This window comes from Microplitis demolitor, chromosome 1 (genome assembly GCF_026212275.2).
Source record: "Microplitis demolitor isolate Queensland-Clemson2020A chromosome 1, iyMicDemo2.1a, whole genome shotgun sequence".
Classification (NCBI taxonomy): Eukaryota; Metazoa; Arthropoda; class Insecta; order Hymenoptera; family Braconidae; genus Microplitis; species Microplitis demolitor.
In genome coordinates, this window is record NC_068545.1 from 24,042,945 (window position 1) to 24,062,178 (window position 19,234).

Here is a 19,234-nt window from a genome sequence, read left to right on the forward strand (position 1 = left end):
ATATACAAATTCATGAGTGATCAGGTACTGGGTCTCTTTCTTCAGAAAAAAAAATTTTTTTTTAATATCTGCTACTTTTAGTATCATAAATTTGTGGTGGGTTAAAAAAAATAAAACAATAGGCACGTAATATAAATTTTATTATTTTATTTTAAAATATGTATATGAATATAAAACACATACATAACATGGGATAAATAGTGGCTAGATTGAGGATAAGATTGAGCATCGCTCACTTTCAACAACTTTCTTTTATCCGTATCATTTTTTCAAATATATATTTTATAATAAGGCAATCGTTACAAATAAATATAACTTTAGTTATCATCATCATCATCATTACCATTTATTCTCATATACCTATTCACTTGTAACGAAATAATGTGTCTATATATATATTTATTTAATTTACGTATTTTTATAAAAAAAAAAAAAAAAGTGTTCAATCCATCCGGAAGCTCTGTTATCATCCAACAAAATACCGGAAGCTCACTAATGAAAAATGGAAGCATAATTAAATGATTTAAAGTAAAAGCACCATAGTTATTTAATTGCACCTTCTTCACAGGTTTACTTTTTAAAAAGCATTCACTACATGAATTGGTCTAGTAGCACTTGGTTTAATTATTTATATTTTTATAGACGTCCAATTTATAAGTTTATAATTATACAAACCATTGGAGTCATACAATTATTTATAATGATAATAACTCTACTGTCTGACTAGCTTGCATTGAAAATGCACAAAAACTGGATTGTTTTTTACGAAAAGAAAAAAAAATTAAATTATAAATATTACACTCTGCAGGCAAAACATTTTGACATTAAAACTCTTTCAGTCGCAATATAAAAAAATTTCAATACTCAACACATTTATATTTAAATCATATATGTATATATATTATGATAATTGATTAGATTGAATTATCACGTGTTCTATATCTTGCCATTGACTAGGCACAACGGTATTTAAATCGTTGCAATTATTATTTATCATTAATATTATACTCTGTTTCTTTTTATATATATATGTGTATAAAAAAAAACTTATATATATTTATATATATATATATATAGTTATTTTTAAAATTAATTAAATATTTTCATCTATTCAGGCTTCTGTATAAATGTTTTTCAATTACTATCACTTATTTTCGTTTTTTTTTTTTTTTTTTTTTTAAGTACATAGAAAAAAATTGTTTGCTTTGATTCGTTGATCATTTGATTTATCAGTAATTAATTGTCATTAATCACTTTTTTATTCTAAGTAACTGAAGATATCAAGTGAAGCCTCATGGCTTTTCTTTAAATGGCGCGAGTTTTAAATTATTCAATAGAAGTTCACTCGACAATTGAAGTCGTTGTCTCGGCATCTGGACAAGCTGCTGACAATTCTTTGGATTCGCCGATCGTGAGACTGTTACTCCTGCAATTTATATTTATTAATTCGTATTAATAGTAATTATTAATTAAATAAAAATATTAGACTTACTTAAGATCATCTCCGCGACTCTTATCGCTGTCCTCTGCGGAATCAGGACTAGTGATTTTGTCTGAATATCTCCACTTATCTGAGTCGCACGACGTCAAGTCAATGTGTCCATTGTAATGTCCATTTTCATGTCTTCCGATTGATTCTGCGGGTACTGGTGGTGTTTTTCGGGCTGTAAGATAATCAATTCTGCTTGGAGTAAGAAGTTCTTCGTAGTAATCGGCGGTCTTTGGAGGATGAGGATCAACTGATGTATACTTTCGTGGTAAATTACTGCGGTAGTCAGTGAGGTCATTTAGAGTTGACGATGAAGGACTCAGAGGACTTCTGTACAAGTCTGTATCGAGACCAAAATCAGTGCTCGGGTACTTGCGGTGACTTGGATCAGGAGTTGGAGATATCCGATAACGCCTAAGGGGATCGTAGTACGATGATGATGTTCCGTAATGGTCAGTTGGTGATTTTAGATCACTGGGATAAGAACCGTCTGAGTATCTATCGCGTTCGATTGGTGATTTTCTCAGACTGGGCACATCTTCATTGTAAAGACTGTGTGTCCTCTCGGGATGTCTTCGCGTTGGAGATGCTGTGTAACTCAAGTTCTTACGATCCTCACGGAAGCTAAATTTGCGAGGCAATGTCGAGCTCGATGAGAGTCCTGGGGGTGGTACAGACAGTGAACTTTTGCGCTTCCTTTCATTGAATCGAGAATAAAAACTTTTACGACGGATCCGATCGATGATAGACTCGGAGTGGTCGCTACGAACTGACGGAGAGTAAACTGGAGATGTGGGCGAGCAGAGGTCCAGGCTGCTACGGTGATTCATGTCATTGGAGCAAATTGACCAGGAATCAAAACTCTCGCCGTCGTCCATCGGCGACAGAATATCTTCTGTCATATCGGGTGTTATTTTTGGATAATGATGAGACGTATTCATAATTATCTGAGTTTCTTGCGGGCTCTGCTTCGCAGTCTTTTCAGTCTCTGGTTTCTCGATTCTTACACTCATCTTACGGTCTTGTGGTTGACTGTAATCTAATTTTGACACTACTTCGTTAGGTTGGGAAACAGGAATTGATTGTCGAGCTTCAATAAAATCAGCTCCTCTAGGCGGTTTTTCAATTATTATTTTTTCCATCACAATCGGCTGGCTTTTCAAACATCTGTCTGAAGATTTATCAGATAATTCTGTTATTTTATTACCCAATTCTTTTTTTCCAGCTCCATTTTTAAATGTATGTTGAGGTATTTTTGATAAATCTAATTTTAAATTACTTCTGTTCGCTCGCAATTTATTGTCTAAATCTTTCGTTGTTATTTTTTTATCCAAATCATTAACAGAAATTTTTGTATCTACATCATTACCAGTAATTTGTATATCCAGATCATTAGTAGGGATTTTACTCTCTAAAACTTTACTAGATATTTTTTTATCCAAATCATTACTAGGTACTTTTGTATCTAAGCAATTACTAGATATTTTAGTATCAAAAGATATAACAGAATCATTTCGTTCAACAACAGAATCATTGTCCTTTTCAATTGGATCTTTTACTACACTGAGAACTATACCACTGGCAGTAGATTGATTGTCAAGACAATTTGAAGTAGAATCACACTTGACCGTAGCCTCTGATTCAATGCTTTTCTCTTTCTTCTTCCCCGTCTCAGGACTACTTTCTTTTTTGACACTCGAGGTAATTTTCTTTAGCAAAGTTTTCTTTTCTTTATCCTTTTCCTTCTCATCAGACTTATCTGAAGTTCCGTCGGACTTCTTAACAACTTTCTTTACAACCCTCACTATCTTTTTCTTTTTCGTACCGTCAGCTTCCTTCTCAATCACCTCCTTCTTCACAACCTTCTTTACTTTATCAGCCGGCTTTTTGTCCAGATCATCAGCTTTCTCCAACTTACTAACAGATCCATTCTTTGCTAATGAACTCAATGACTTGACACTTTTCTTGGTCTTCAATTTTTTTTCATCAGCTTCAATACTTTTCGCTTCAACTTTCTTGTTGTCCACAATTTTCTCCGGAGATATTTTTTTAGCTAACCGTGAACCAGACAAATTTTTATCAACTTTGTCATCCGGAGATTTCGATTTCCGTATTTCTTTTTCCGCTTTATCTTGCGGGACACTGATACTTCCCTTATCAACTTTAGTAACATCAATTGTCTTCTCCGGGCTCAGCTTCTTCGGGGATTTTATTTGTTTCTCCAAAGACTTTCTCTCAACACTAGCTCTGTCAGCCGGGCTTTTTTCTTTAGCCTTTTCCTTAGGTGGTGACTTTTTATCCCCAACTTTTTCAGATCTCTTTATCTCCAAGCTACGTCTCGGCTTTACGTCAGCAGTTTTAACGTCAGCCTTAGCCTTAGGAATTTTGCTCGAAGCTTCCGGAGCCAGGACAGTATCTGACCGGGAACCGCGGTAGACATTTTTCTTAAACTTGCTCAACAAAGTTTGCTGCCTTCCCCCATTAATCGCAGACTTTGAATCGTTTTTAAACAGACCCAGCACACTCGAAACTTTTGACTTTGCTGCAGGAACTGGTTCACTCAGCGTTAAATCTTCCGCACTTGCAACTTTCTTTATAACTTCTGGCTGACTTACACAATCCGCCGCCACATTATTTGGTTCGACTTCTTTCAGACTCACATCGCCGTTGGTTATTTTCTGTGAATCGTCACTGGATCGTAATTTCTCCAGTTTTTTTTCCAAAGACTGCAGAAAACTGTTTTTCGAATTCTGTCTTTCTAATTTATCTGTACTGACACTGTCAACAATTGAACTAGAGTCATTATCAGACTTATTGTCTTTCAACAAAGCTCCACTCTGATCTCTCCTCAATTCATTGGCTTCATTCTTCAATTCTTTTTCAGGTTTTTCCTCAACAATATCTTTATTTTCCTTTCTCTTCATAAACCTCGATTTTCTTCGTTCATTTTCAGCAGCTTTCTGAGCCTCTTTATCTTTAACATACTGACTTTCTTCCCGTGGTGTGTCAAAGAAATCAGGCCTCAAAAATCGTGAAATCCGTCGCTTTGTTTTCGGCGACTTGTCTTTACTTTCAGAATCACGATCACGATCACGACTAATGCTACTAGAGCGGAAAAGTTTACTGAGCAATGATCTTTCGGGTGTTGCAGCACAAATATCAACAGGTTCAGGCGACATCAAAGTGCTTCTGCGATCGGTCATGGCCTCGCGTGTCAGCGAACCAGAACGCAGTCTCAAACTGGGTATACAGCTGCGGCGTTTATTTAAAACAGTACTAGATAAATCAGTCATTGATCCTAGAAGCTGCTTATCACACTTATCAGTATCTTTGTAGCTTGTACTGAGATTAGGGTCAAATTTATTGAGACCCAGGTTCCGTAGCTTAGATTCTTTTATTAAATTTTCAGCAGCCAGGAGTCTAGATTCAAATTCTTTAGCATCTGCACGAAATGAATTCAATGCTTCCCCTTGTTGCTGAATATTTGACGAAGATTCAGTGGGAGATGTTTCTGACTTTGTTGATAAGCTAGAAGTTGTATCGCCTAAATTGGTACCAGAATTACATACAGATGTGCCTTCAGAAGCTGAAGCCTGTTCTTGGTTTGTACTCTTCTTTGGCGAGGTCGATTCATCCGTAGGTTCTTCCTGAATTTTTTCAGCCAAACAAATATTATCTCTTCGTATTCCATTGACACTGGCCTTCACCGGGTCCCGATACTTGCGACCGAGTGTCATAACCTGCCTTGGAAGTGGCGGCAGCGTTTCATCATCATCGTCCTCAAACAAACTGACACTTCGTCTGTATCTAAAGTCAGGTCTTTCAGCACGATCATTGTCCAATAAACTGTTGGTGCGTCTCAGACTTCGATCGCTCGATTTGCTGCGATACATCGACCGATCCGGTAGCAACGAAGACAAAGAATTCGGCTCTTCTGTCGACGATCTGTAGAGCCGATCTCGCGGTATTGATGGTGATCTCGGCAATGATTGTCTCGTTTGTTCAATAAACTGTCTGCTCAATCGACGCGCGAGACTTGGAGTAAAATTATCGCGAGTTGTACTCGCCGATGAATTTGGACGTGAATCCGGCAGCTGGAGTTCTTGTGCCTGATCCATTTTACGTGGCTCCGTTTCTACCTCATGCTGCGGTTTATCTGTAAAATAATGTAGGCAAACCAAAATTTTTGGTGGGCCACCACCTGCACTTGAAACTTTTATAATTAAATATAAAATCTAATTTTTAATAATTCAGAATTTTATTTACACTCATTTATTATATTTTTATTATTTTTTTTTTTTTTACATAATTATTACTCATTAATTTTTTTAAATTGTATAAAATGTTTATTTATGGCAAAAAATTAATATTCTGATGTAAATTATAAATTTTTTTATGCAGGTAACGTGTGTGAATTGTAAATGTGTTTATGACTTATTAATATAGTGGAAGATTTTTAGCTATATTAATTTTCAATAGAAAATAGAGTTCATTTCGTTGTTTATATCGACCACAAAATCAAATAAAAATTAACATTAATGTGCAATAAATTAGATCAAGCTGACGACTAATTTTTTCCACTACTGATGATAACGAAATGATCTCTCGTATTAATAATTTATATATTTTTGACACGTTTTAATTAAATGAATTAAATTATCCACATAAGATTAATACAATTATATGTAATTTACTACAGGGATAGCACATAGACTTGCTACGCTACATCTAAATGACACGAGTAGTTACCAGAGATACAATTAATTATTAAAGAGAAACAAACAAAATATAAAGGTACACTCATTTAACAATTTCATTACATCATTAATTAATTCGTTCAATGATTAACACATGCTCTATAATAAAACAGTCATAATAATATCTTTGATATATAATATTATATATTAACATATGTTGCGACTTTGTAACCAAAAAATGTAAATAATTTTTAATTGTATAAATAGCATTAATGATTTATTCGCTTGACAATTTGTGAGATGTATTAAATGAGTAAACCTAATATTTGTGCCATCAAGGCACTCATTTATTATATTTATTAATTATTAATTATAAATAATTACCAATTATATTAAAAGGTACAATTATAGCAAAACAAAGCATTCCGTGACAAAAACGAGCGCACACGAGTAAGAACAAAAAATTTTAAATAAAAGTATATTGTGTGACAAGGGTTGAAACAAAACGACTTCAGACCAGGCTGAAGTTGACTGACATCACCCGCAGTTTGAAATCGTCTTTCATTCTGTGCCACACAATATTTTTCATGATTACCTGCATTGGAACTTGAAGTTTCAGTGCCAGCAGCCAGTCGGAAACAAGTTAATTTACGACCAATGTGTGATCGACTATTAGTGTAAGCGTAAATTGTCATTTGCAATTTATAATAAAGCAGAAACTATAAATACTACTTATTATTTACACTCATTTTTATAAAACTTAATCAGAAAATCTGAACTGTCATTTACATAAATAAAATTATAGATCTGTTACGCGTTTGCTACTGAAATTATCTCTTGTTTCGACTGGCTGTGAAGACACTGAAACTTGAAATTCCGATTCTGGTATCATGAAAGTTAATTATTTATGTATAAGTGTTTTTTTATTTTTTATTATACAATTTGTTATTTAAACTTTCAAAAACACAACAAATCTTAGTTCATTTCGGGCACGGGTTAGTCTTTGATTGTATTTGCTTATTATTATTACTTTTCATTGTTTAATACATATTACTTCATTGTACAAAACTATGAGTGTTTTTATTTATTTGTTTAATAATTCTCACTAACGTCGTCATATACAAAAATTGTCATATAACAAAGTTACTTTTTTATATCAACTTGACAAGACATCGCAATTAGCTTATATACAAGAAAACAAACAGCTTTTATTCATTTTTATTATTAAGCAGGTTTAGTATGATTTATTAATATTAATTAACTTTGCTCATTTTATTTTTTTATTAATGAAACAATGCCAGCTATTTTCCTATACTATATTAATGTATAGTTTGCGGTAACCGCAATGCATGATGGTAATGGTACAAGCGGCCATTTTCATCAAATAATTTATGAACTTCACAATTAATAAGCCATTAATACAAAAAAAATTAATTTGCATTATCAATAAATATTTAACTAATTAATTAATAAATCATACTTATTAATAAACCTGACACTGATCGCGATATCTACAAAATTCACTCGTCACTAAAAAATTAGCGTTATTTATTTTATTACAAATAAATTCAGTAACGTTAATTAAAATAATATGTAAACAAAAAATGATTTTATCAAGTCAATTAGATTTGAATTTAGTAGAGTTTTTTTTCTATCGACTCTTGTTTTCTTCTTTACATTTAATTTTTAAAAATGATTTACAAATTTTTATTAATTAACAATGTTCAATGTTTAATATGCAAGTATGGCCTCTTGAATATTAATTATAACTATAATTAATAAATTAATTATTAATGATTTAGTGATTTAAATGGCTGTGTGTTGACAGATGATTAATTAGCCATATAATAATACCTAACTTGGTTTGTTTAGATTTTTTTTATTCTACTGGGGATTACCGTCGGCCCGCCTATGAAGAGTCACTCGCACGGTCGCTGCAACAACCGTCATAAAAGACCGTCAGTCAAACGTTTATCACAGTTTGTTATTATTATTATTTTTTTTTAATTAACTGTAATAGCGGCGCCGACGATAATTATTAGAAAATATTTTCGGTACTAGTTTTCTCTTTTTTTTTTTTAGCTTTTGTTGCTGTTTCTAACGTTAGTTTACTCACAACTTAAATCTATTACAAAGTCTTCTCTTAATACTTTATATTTTACAAATTATTATGAAATAAATAAGCAATTACTTATTAATAATTAATGACTTTTGAATACATTTTAATTTTTGAAATCACAAGAAGACTTTGCTTAACTAGTAAATAGTTATAATTTAAAATAAATTAGACTATTGTTACATATAATCACTAAACAGCCAAGCAATAAATATATATGCTTAAGCAATTATTTATATATTTATATTCATGTAGTTGTAAAAAAAAATACCGAAAATATAGTCCGTAAATTATCAGTCAGCGATCGACTTTTAGACAAACTGATTGAAGAGTCGACGATAGACTTTATATACATTTCAAATTTATTAATTTATCAATCAAGAGGTGGTTTTTTTTATTCAATTAATATATTATTAAAATAATAATTATTATTATTATTAATAAATATTTAAAATTTAGTTTTTAATATTTTAATAATGAATTTTTGTATATGGACGTGTTCTCATGCTCTAAATATTAAATGCTAGGTTTTAAATAGTAGGAATTCTACTTTGTTATGTTATAAGGAATATAGAGAATTAAAATGAAAACCGAAAAAAATATGCTTTTAATTCTACTGGTTAACTCGTAATTAATTTTTCACGATACCTCCATCGAGAGTTTGAATTCTTGTCCTGTTTGGCGGGAAGAAAGCATGCGCCATTTTTCCAGCAAACAAAAACAAAAATTTAAACTTTCAGATTTATGTTCTGTGAAAAATAATATACACACCCCAGAGGAGAGTAGGAAGTTCTGATCCACGTGTTTGCCACCCGCGCTTTCAGCTCGAGTACGCAATTACACACGTGGCTTAGAATGTTCTACTTTCCTTTCTCGGCGTGTAATATACTAACATATATTTATCTAATTATTCTAGGGGTCTACGTGTTCTATAGCAAGCTTAATCTTATTATTATAATTATTTGTTGTTTTTTATTATTTTTAATTATTCTTGTAACTTAATTTATGACAATATTTAAATAATTGACAATTATAAACAGTAAATAGAGCATTATCGTGATAACGCGGCGTGCAATCATGCTGAAAAGTGACTCAAGTGCTTTCTAAAATACTACTTATGGTAAATTTAATTTAAATAATCGTGTAATTTAAGTGGGTGACAATTATTTAAATAAAAAAAAAAAAAAAAACATTAACCCACCTGTTTTAAACAGGATTCAAACTAAGGTGTTAGTATAAATTAAATTAAAAAAAAAAAGGTTGCAAAACACCGTCAGGCAAGAAATCATTTACTTAATAATTATCTATGGTAGAGGTAAAGATAAAAATAAAAATAAATATTAAGTAAAGTTAAATAAAATAATAAATTTATAAAAGGTAAACCACTAAAAGAGTAACGGAAGAAAATTGTGCTTTGTCTATCAACGACTCGACAACAGCTATAGGTGTACTAGGAGATGCATAATTTAAAAATAATAAAACGTTGTATTAACGTGTTTATCGAGTAATAAATTAGTTTGTTTATCAAACACGTTAATAAAACGTCGATTTGATAGATTAGAGAGAGAAGAAAGAAAAAGATCATTCACGACTTTGCAGAAGCTTGTTTTCGATCTGTATTTCTTTCATCAATACTTTTAATTGTTTATTGTTTATTAATTGTTGTTGTTGTTTGTAACATGTGCCAAGCATTTATAAACTACTGCCTAAAGTATAATTGTAAGCTTCTGCGAATGCGTGTCTCAACACAATACAACATTAAGTGTGTGTGTGAATTTTTTTGTTTCTTGTTTTTCCTTTGTATTAATTATAATTAATATTATTTTACAGTGGAATACAATATAAATAATAAATTAATTCCACGGTAAAAATATATTTATTTATAATTCATTCTTACCTCGAGGTAAAGTATTACTGCTGCCTAATTCAAAGATACTTTCACGAGATGGCGTTGTGCGCGCGCCAAGACTGTTGGGAGTCCCGGGATTTGATGACATCGCCGAATCTTTACGGGCAAATCTGTCGGCATCACGACTGAGAGATCGTCTGAATGGTGATTCTGCCAATCGCCTAAAATAAAGATAAACAATTGATAAATATACTGATAATTTTAAATAGTTATTAAGCAAAAAAATAAATGCTTGCTAATATTTATTGCACTGATAAAAATCTACAGGCTACAAGATGTGCATATTTTATATTTGTTTATTATTTTGTACCACTTGTCCGATATTAGGTGCTTAGAGTAATGTATGTTATGTCTAATATAATTTATGTGAGGGTAATACTTGAGAAAATTTAATAAACTATAGATGGAATGTGAAATTATCACAAGTGTCTAAAGAAATGCTAGTACTATTTACAGTAGTTATCTAGACGGTGCAAATTTTATTTGAGAGAGTGGGTGTACTATAAATTATGGCAACTGTGGTAAGCTAAATTAAACAAAAAAAACTCGTGGTTTTTTTCTTACGACTGGACTCACGTTGTGATCGTCTGTGTTTCAACGTGGCTCTCGTAGCTTGCACAAAGAGCCAAATATTAGAATATTTATAGAAGAGTATATTTTTTAATTATAAATATGTCCATAATCAGGATTAAAAAATGGTTTATTGATAATTTTGAATACCTTGTAAGAGGTTCATGCATTCCCCAGAATCCTTGAGAGGAGTTGGAACCTAGTCTATCTAGCAGTCGGCTACGAGGGAATCCGGTTCCTCGGTTGTCATCTACGTTGAGTCTCTGCGTCAGACTTCGAACCCTTGACAACAGCGTTGAGAACAAATTTTCGGCAGTTAGAAGTTCAAAGCCATCGTCATCGTCATCCTCGCCGGATGAAAGACTGTCTGCGTGCTCAGGGGCTTGTCTTGAAGGTCTTGAGCTTCGTAGCCTATGCATGTGTCTTTGGAGTAAATCATCACTGTCGCTGGAGTTAAAAAGAAAAAAGTTATAAATTTTTATGGCATAATTTGAATAATATAAATAAAAGTAGACTTACCGGTGGAGCGTAGAGAATGGCGACTCGTCTTCACTGGCATCTGAAAGCAAAGAGCCCATTCTTCTGCCTCTTCCAAATCTTGGTCTCGGTGGATTCGCGCTAGTCGGTGTACTTGTTTTACTCTCGGGCTCAACACTGCCAGAACGTGGAGTGACATATCCGCCTCCTTCCACGGCAATGGGGATAATATATTCCCGAGGACTTTTCCTGATCGGCTCGGGGCCAACTGTCGAGCCAAGTGCGCTGTCAGTGTCAGAGTCAGCAGTCGATTGACGCGATAATGAACCCGATCGCTGAGACATCGAGCGCTGGGGCATCGGAGGTTTCGACGGGGGAGTAGACGAATTCTGTATCTGATGACCTGGTTCCACGTGTATCGGTATGATTCTCTCCTTACCAAGAACCCGTGATTTATTACTCTCTGGCTCCAAGCTTGAGCTTCGATTTGTCTGAGGAGTCACCGCGGCAACGGGGAATGCCACTTCAGACTTTTGAGTTCTCAATTTTTGAGGATGGAAGGCGTCAATCTTGGCTTCAACTTCTGACTTGAATGCCGGCTCAGGCGCTTTGACTCCTGCCAATGTAATTTCAGCTTTGCTTGTTTTTCTTGGTCGCGGTAGCGTCGCGCTCTTTAGTTTTATCTCCATCTTGCTTGACATTGTTGGCTCGTCGGCAAATGAATTATCGACACTCTTGGACTCGGGAGTTGTTGGCACTGAGTTTGCAACGGCAGTGGGTTTCACGGGTGACGCTTCAAAGTCTGGATACTTGGTATCTATGGGTGTAGATACAGATACTGTTGCATTTCTCAAGTCGTTTGGTCCTAATTGAATCTTCAATCCAAGATTCTTCGACTCCTGACTCTGGGGTGATACCGGAGGAGATCCATTTAGTTTTTTTTGCACCGGCGGTTTACCTAAGGCACCAGTTATAATATCAACAGCTCGTTTTTTTTCTTCACTACGACGTCGCTCCTCTTCACTCTTAACCGAACAAGATTCAGACTTGGTTACACCAGTTGGTTTTTCTTCAGCTTTGTCATTCTTCTTATCATTAGGTACATCTATAATAATCTTCGACGCATTAGGTTTCACGGACTGTGGCACTGTAACGGAAGAGAGACTTGCTTTACGCTCGAATGCTCGCTTAGCACCACCTACATTTACACCGGGTATAAAAATCTTCTTTGGCTTCTCTGGTTCACTTCCTGACAAAAGTTGATTGAACTTTTCAGCAGTCTCAAATATTTTAGAACGTCTTCTTTCTGTCGGTTTCGATGGAGCGACTGCTGGTAATTCCTCATCAAGTGACTGTGCTTTTTGTTTTAATTTTTTAACTTCACTCTTTACCTCAACTTTTTCTTCCGTAGGCGTAATAACTTTTTCATCATCTGTAGAATTAATCTGCTGAACAGAATTTATTTTTTGTTTGGATTCGATATTTTTACTTGGCACATCTTGTTTGGAAGCATCATTAACATTCTGGGCTACATCATTAACTTTAGATTTTAATGACTTCTTCTTAACTTGAGTTTCATTTTTTACCTGATCAACAGATTGTTTTTCTACGGAATTAACCTTATCCTTAACATCATCAAATTTATTGGCGATTGGTTTAGCACCTTGTGTATTATCATTAAAATTTTCCTGAGCAATATCTTCCCCTCTTGTTTCAACTTTTTCATCTGACGGAACAGGAGTTCTACTTCTCTCCTTGCTCGGTGATTTAGATTGTGCTTCACGAATAAGTTCTAGACAAGCTGCAGCAGCTGCGGGGTCACGGAGATCCAATTCAACAGCCGGTTCAACTTCCATAGCTTCTTCAGTAATAGCATTTGTTATTGGCGCGGAATGATGTCGTGAAGTAGACCGATAAGATCTTGGCTCTCTGTCATCACTACGTTCTTTTCTTCTCGATCTTTCTTTTTTTTTAACACCAGCTTCCACAGTTTCCTCCATCGACGGTGTTGTTTCCAATTTTCTCTTCGTATCATTAGTAGCATTTGTTCTAGATGTAGGCTCCTCTTCAACCATTTCACGAATCCGATCAGAATTATTTCTATCAAGATCCATAAGACTGCCAACAGAGAGGCACCGAGTAGGCGGCAACGTTTCCGTCCCAGTATTTCTCACTGTCTCAGGGGATTGATCATTCGTAACGACTAATTTATCGGCACTGGCTGATTGTGGCACCAGAGATAGCAGTAAATCAAGTCTTACTGGTGTCTGTGCAGCAAGATCTTCAGCAATATCAAGACAATTTTGATCATACCCCTCGTTGACCCACCAGTGAGAACATATCCTTTCGATGTCAGCTCTCCTCGAGGGGCATTTTGTCAACATGTCTCTAATTAATGGTGACGCGGGTGATGGAGCTGTAGGTTCAAAGTAATCCGACGCAGATATCTGCCGTGTGAGCCTTTTGAAATTAGAACCATCAAACGGCATTGCGCCGTAGACTAGCGTGTACAGTAGAACTCCAAGACTCCAACAGTCGACTTCCGGACCGTGATAAGGTGTGCCTTTGACGATCTCGGGACTAGCATAAAGGGGACTGCCGCAAAAAGTATTTAGTAGTCTTTGTTCATCGAAAACATTTGACAAACCAAAGTCTGCAATCTTAGCATTGCCCAAATGATCCAACAAAATATTCTCAAGCTTGAGATCACGATGGCAAATTTTGTGTTTGTGACAATAAAATACAGCTATTGAAATCTGACGGAATATCCTTCGCGCTTCTTCCTCAGAAAGTACTTTACGTTCACTCAGATAGTCATAAAGCTCACCGCCGGCAGCATACTCCATAACAAGCACCATTTTCTCACGATTCTCAAACACTTCGTAAATATGAATTATATTGGGATGCTGGACACTCGACATAATCTGTATTTCACGTCTTATCCTTATAAGATCTGCTTCTGTTTCAATTTTACATTTTTTAATTGTTTTAATAGCGACCTCTTGTCCAGTCTCTTTGTTTATTCCCAATTGTACTTTGCCGTACGTACCTTGACCCAGTTTCTTGATAATATCAAACCTGAAACATCACACAAACGTCACTGTAAATATCTAGGTAACGGTTTATATTTATTTTTGTATGTTTAAATGTAAATTGCACTGGGTATTTTCTTTTTTTATTTTATTTTTTTATTTCTATCGAAACTGTATCGGTAGACATGTGACGTGCCAACAGGAAGGCGCCAAATTAATGATTTTGGCTTAGAATTAAAACCACTTGACCGAATGTCAACGTCAAATTAGCCGAGGGTCATAGTTCTTTTAAATTTACGCTATTTCATCTTACTATTATTGTTTATTACCTTTGTTTTAACTTCCTTTTGTGATTGTGGAGTCGCACACCGCCCGTGCTCTCCATCCCGCTCATAATATTGTGAATACTTGGCTCTCCCACAACCATTTTTATATATTTTTATTGCTTTCTTATTTTATCTGTAACAAAATATAAAATTTAAAAAAAATTTATAAAAGTAATCCACTGAATAAAAATACAAATCTAGAACTAATAAAAAATGACACACACTTTATATTCCTATTTATATTTTTTTATTTGTAAGAAAATATATTATTTTATTAAATCCACAGTCTTCTCCTCATTCGTTTCATCTCACTCTCACTCTCTACTCGACTGAGGAACATGATGCCGGACAAGAGTATAGTAACTCTAATCGTATATAAAGAATAGATGAAAAGAGAACGAGAATGCGGCAAGTTTATTTTCGGCTTGAAAACACTGAGTGTCGCCCTGTCTTCAGATTTACATATCGTCGCTACTCCTTGCGCTAACACACTGTCTCAAATCACTCTCTCTGTACATCAATACAATCCACCATTAACAATAACAATAATAATTATAAAAATTATTTCATTTAAAATTCAAAATTCAGCCGGACAATTATTTTTAAAATCTTCCAGACTTGACTCCAAATCTCAAGTCCTTGAGCGACTCACGTGCTCTTGATATCAATCAGTTATCCTAAGAAAAATAATTAGTGAAGTCTTTTTTCCTCATCATGGTACTACGATTAAAAATACACATTTTATAATATAAGAATAGCGGAAATAGTATGACGCTCAAGCCCAAGGCAAATGGCCAACCTTGGGATATTTGTTAGCTAAATACAAAATTTGATCACAAGTCAGCGGAAGCACACCGCAATGTACGAGTACGTGATGGTTAAAAATGAAACGTAAATATCTAATGAACACGACAATTGTTTCAGTTTTCTAAATAGCCTCGTTACCTATTCATTGTAGTAAAAGTAAGCGTGGTAGTTTAAGTATTCAAAAGACGTTGACTCGAAAAATATGAGTCAGCTTGCTGGTAGTAATGCAAGTCAGCCTTGTGCATGATTATGAACCAACTTGCGCTTCATTCACCCCTTTTTGAACGCTGCTTACACTACCGGCTACCGAATCGTAATCTTTATTATTCTCTTTCTCCGTTCCCGTCTTTGATTTTTTACTCGGTTCTTTATTCATAAATATATTTCTCGCTCTTACTCATCATCCGCTGCAGCTCTCTCTCAACTTCCTCAGATTTAAGAGCACGTGTTAGTCAAAGTGCAGCGGCATTAATAGCTCGACTTATCGTACCAGCTCCCAGTTAATCCTCCCACTGTACCGCAAAACCAGGCCATATATTATTTTTTATCATCTCAAATTACTCATATCTGTGAATAACAAATAAATAAATAATTACATACTAATAAAATCCATTTAACGCCTGTACTCCACCATCATCATTATCATTATCATCATCAGCATATTAATAATGACTCGCTAAAGTGTCTCAGGTTACAAAAAAATCTAAATACACAGCAGTCTACATAATTAAAACCACGCTGGAGTCAATAGCTTTCAGCTACTTCATGCAGTTGATTTTCTTTTTTATATTTTTTCTTTCATATCCGTGATGGCTTTTCACTCCCACATCTTCTCATCAACTCTGGAACCCATTCTCAAACTAAAAACGTTAAAAGCGTATATGAAAAAAAAAAAAAAAAAGTTAAAAAAAATATAAAATAACCAGACGTCTCACATTTCTCACTCGTCTGCGATTTTTACATGTCTGCCTAGTGTGATTTGAGCTCGAAATATTTTTTTAAAAGACTCTCCGTAGGTGCACGTACATGTATTTAACATTATATGGCTTCGCAGCTGTTTTATTAAAAAGTATTTCCGTTAAAACTTTTCTTGAACCTAAATATTTATCAACACGAGTCAGCGCGGTACAATTCCTCGTAGATTTTTAAATTTATCCTCTATGGTTGTTTATTTTTAATCAATAGTCTATTGACATTGAGATCAACTGAAAACTGTCAATCAATTAAATATTTATTTACGTTATTCTTTTACTCCTTTTCTGAATAAAAAAAAAAAAAAAAAATGAAAAATAAAGTCGCCTCTCTTAATTTAGCGTCTTTGTTTGCGGAGGATGACGTCCTAAATAAGATTAATTTCTTACAAATCGTGGGATTGTGATCAATATCTTCCTGGCAACATCTTGCTCGTCGCGAATGGATAGACACACGTGCGTTATTCGTTATAAGAACGTCGCACGTCTTGTTGTTCTTAAATACATATAATACATCCATCCATACATAAATATACAGCTATATATGTAGTATACTCGATATTTGATCGGAGCATTTTATATTTTTAGAGCAACGTGTATTAATGTCTCGCCATACCACGTACATTAAATTCAACCCTCTTATATATGTATATATATAATACAATCTATCACTTAATTTGTATTCCTGGCTATATTTTTCCCGTATACTAACTAAATATATATATATACATACATTTATATAGAAACATGTCTATGCATTAATAAACAGAAGATAATAGAATAGAAAATTTCTCAAGCGAGAAAGTTGGACGGAAATAAAATATAAATTGTCGATAGTATATTTATTTAACTCTCCTTTTAAATTTTAAGGCCTTTTAAATTCCCGCTAGTATGTTTTGGCCATCGTGAATTATCACTCATCGGTGTTAAGTCATCGGCTTAAATTATTAGCAGCATTTACTGGACCTGTCTGTCAATTTATCAAACATCTAAGACGTAGTTTCGGAGTATAAATAAAATTTACTTTTCCAATGAAATTTAAAATGGTCCATCAAAACTTAAGCAATTAGCTGACAGACTTGTGTTAATTAAACGTCATTTCTTTGGCATTGGGTGGCTCTGGTGCATACGACATACGGAGAAGGCGTATTTAAAGGCTGGTTAATACTGTGCTCTTAATGCTCAATACACACAGCAGCCGGTCAGTCCACTCTTCTATCTTAAAGCGTGACGAAACCTACAGTCTATATATTTCGTGACATCATCATCGAAACGTCATACATAACAGTCAGGTAGTAATGATTCACGTGTTATTATTACACTGGAATTCTCATTCTCGATTAAATTAAACCCTGTATTATTTTTTTTCACACTCCAATAGAAGCGATGGCAGAAGCAGTAGCAGGATCTTGAAGTTCACAATTGGAACGTCGTCCAACAATTGTACAGCTGCAAGCTGTTGTAGTGTTTTATTTTAAAAGCATAACAAATTGCTCGTGGATGTGGAGATTAATCTGGCTGTTGAGTTATTAGCTTCAGCTTCAGTCCATTTATTTATTTATTTATTTATTTGTTAAGACAATTGAGTAGTCTCGTTGGCTCAATATATAATTGATTGATAATTTATTATAAAAATTAAACTGTCAATTAGATGAGCGAATTAATGATGAGTTGAGGCTGCAGTTAGTACACAAGACGGTGCAGATTGGTATGTAGGTTCTTGAGGATAAAAATAGCATTCTGATATTTAGTTTGGTTGAGCCTTTACCGGTGGCAATGTCTCAGAAACAGAGACAAGATATACTTTATCATACAGAGAGAGATCTTTTTCCTCGACAGCTGCTGTTGTAATAAAATTTCAAAAACCTATATGTGTAGGGAAGACATACAAAAATTTTTAATTACAGATTTTACAGAGGCGATGACGGCATGACGGAATGATGCCATTAAAAATTAACAAATTGTTGGGTAATAAAATGACCACCCACGAATCGCCGATTAATTGGAGACAAATAAATAGCGTATCAGCAAGTCTTTAGTTTAAATCTTAAAACACTGAATGAGGATCTAATCGACACTCCTAAAATACAAGCATGACTAAAAATAGTTACAGATTTATATCCTTACCGTGAACTCTGGAGCTAAATTATTTTCTTATTCGTCTTGCTGCTCGTTTCTTCTTCCTCTCTTCTTTTTTTTATTTTTTATTTTATTTTTTCTCCTTCACTCTACCCGGGATCCCGTCTTTTTTTTTTTCTTCAAGACCACTAAATATATAGACCCGATAAATTTAAAATCACAGTAATTACACTATGAGTACTGTTTATTTTAATTTATTATTAACACTAGGTATCCGATACCCGTGTTTCATGTGTAATTATTATTATTTTTACACGTAATATCATTTTAATAAAATAATTAACGAGAGCGATCTACTGCACGACTTTGTCTTTGCCGCCATCTTTATTTACTAAATTTGGATCACTAAAAAAGGAACGAACACTGAGAAAGAGAGAAAATGACTGAGAAAGATCTACATCGCTCTCTCTTTTTATCGGAAAGAAATGGCGCGAATTTTTTTTAATTCAAATTTCATCTCCGACTCCAACTTGTAATTTTTATTAAATTTATTTAAAAACTACCCAATTAATTCTATAGTAAGACGTCATCTATAAAAAACTTCCACAAAACTAAAAATATGCACATCTAGAAAATTAAAAAAACTATAAGTGCGATTTTTTAAAATATTTTTTTTTATGATTTACTGTTTTAAAAAAAAATTCAAAAATTATTAGACGTCGCCTAACTTCAGTGTCATCTTAAAAAAACCTGGATATAGA

The 19,234-nt window shown here is 34.0% G+C and overlaps 1 protein-coding gene across 1 annotated transcript; it reads right to left on the reverse strand.

The window, feature by feature from the left end:
- Positions 1-1,181: 1,181 nt before the first annotated feature.
- LOC103577913 (uncharacterized) lies at positions 1,182-18,871 on the reverse strand. Its single transcript, XM_008558787.1, has 7 exons — positions 18,522-18,871; positions 14,620-14,749; positions 11,301-14,336; positions 10,932-11,228; positions 10,200-10,372; positions 1,493-5,645; positions 1,182-1,426 (listed from the first exon to the last, which is right to left on the reverse strand). The coding sequence occupies exons 2-7, from the start codon at positions 14,715-14,717 to the stop codon at positions 1,342-1,344; spliced, it is 7,842 nt and encodes a 2,613-aa protein (XP_008557009.1). The 5' UTR covers positions 14,718-14,749; positions 18,522-18,871; the 3' UTR covers positions 1,182-1,341.
- Positions 18,872-19,234: the final 363 nt, after the last annotated feature.

Bases quoted from the DNA above. Each gene is read 5' to 3' on its own strand.
- LOC103577913 (XM_008558787.1), bottom strand. From the start codon at position 14,717: ATGGTTGTGGGAGAGCCAAGTATTCACAATATTATGAGCGGGATGGAG. The intron at 14,337-14,619 runs GTAATAAACAAT...GTGATGTTTCAG, and splicing joins AAAAGGAAGTTAAAACAAAG to GTTTGATATTATCAAGAAAC. The intron at 11,229-11,300 runs GTAAGTCTACTT...TTTTAACTCCAG, and splicing joins CCATTCTCTACGCTCCACCG to CGACAGTGATGATTTACTCC.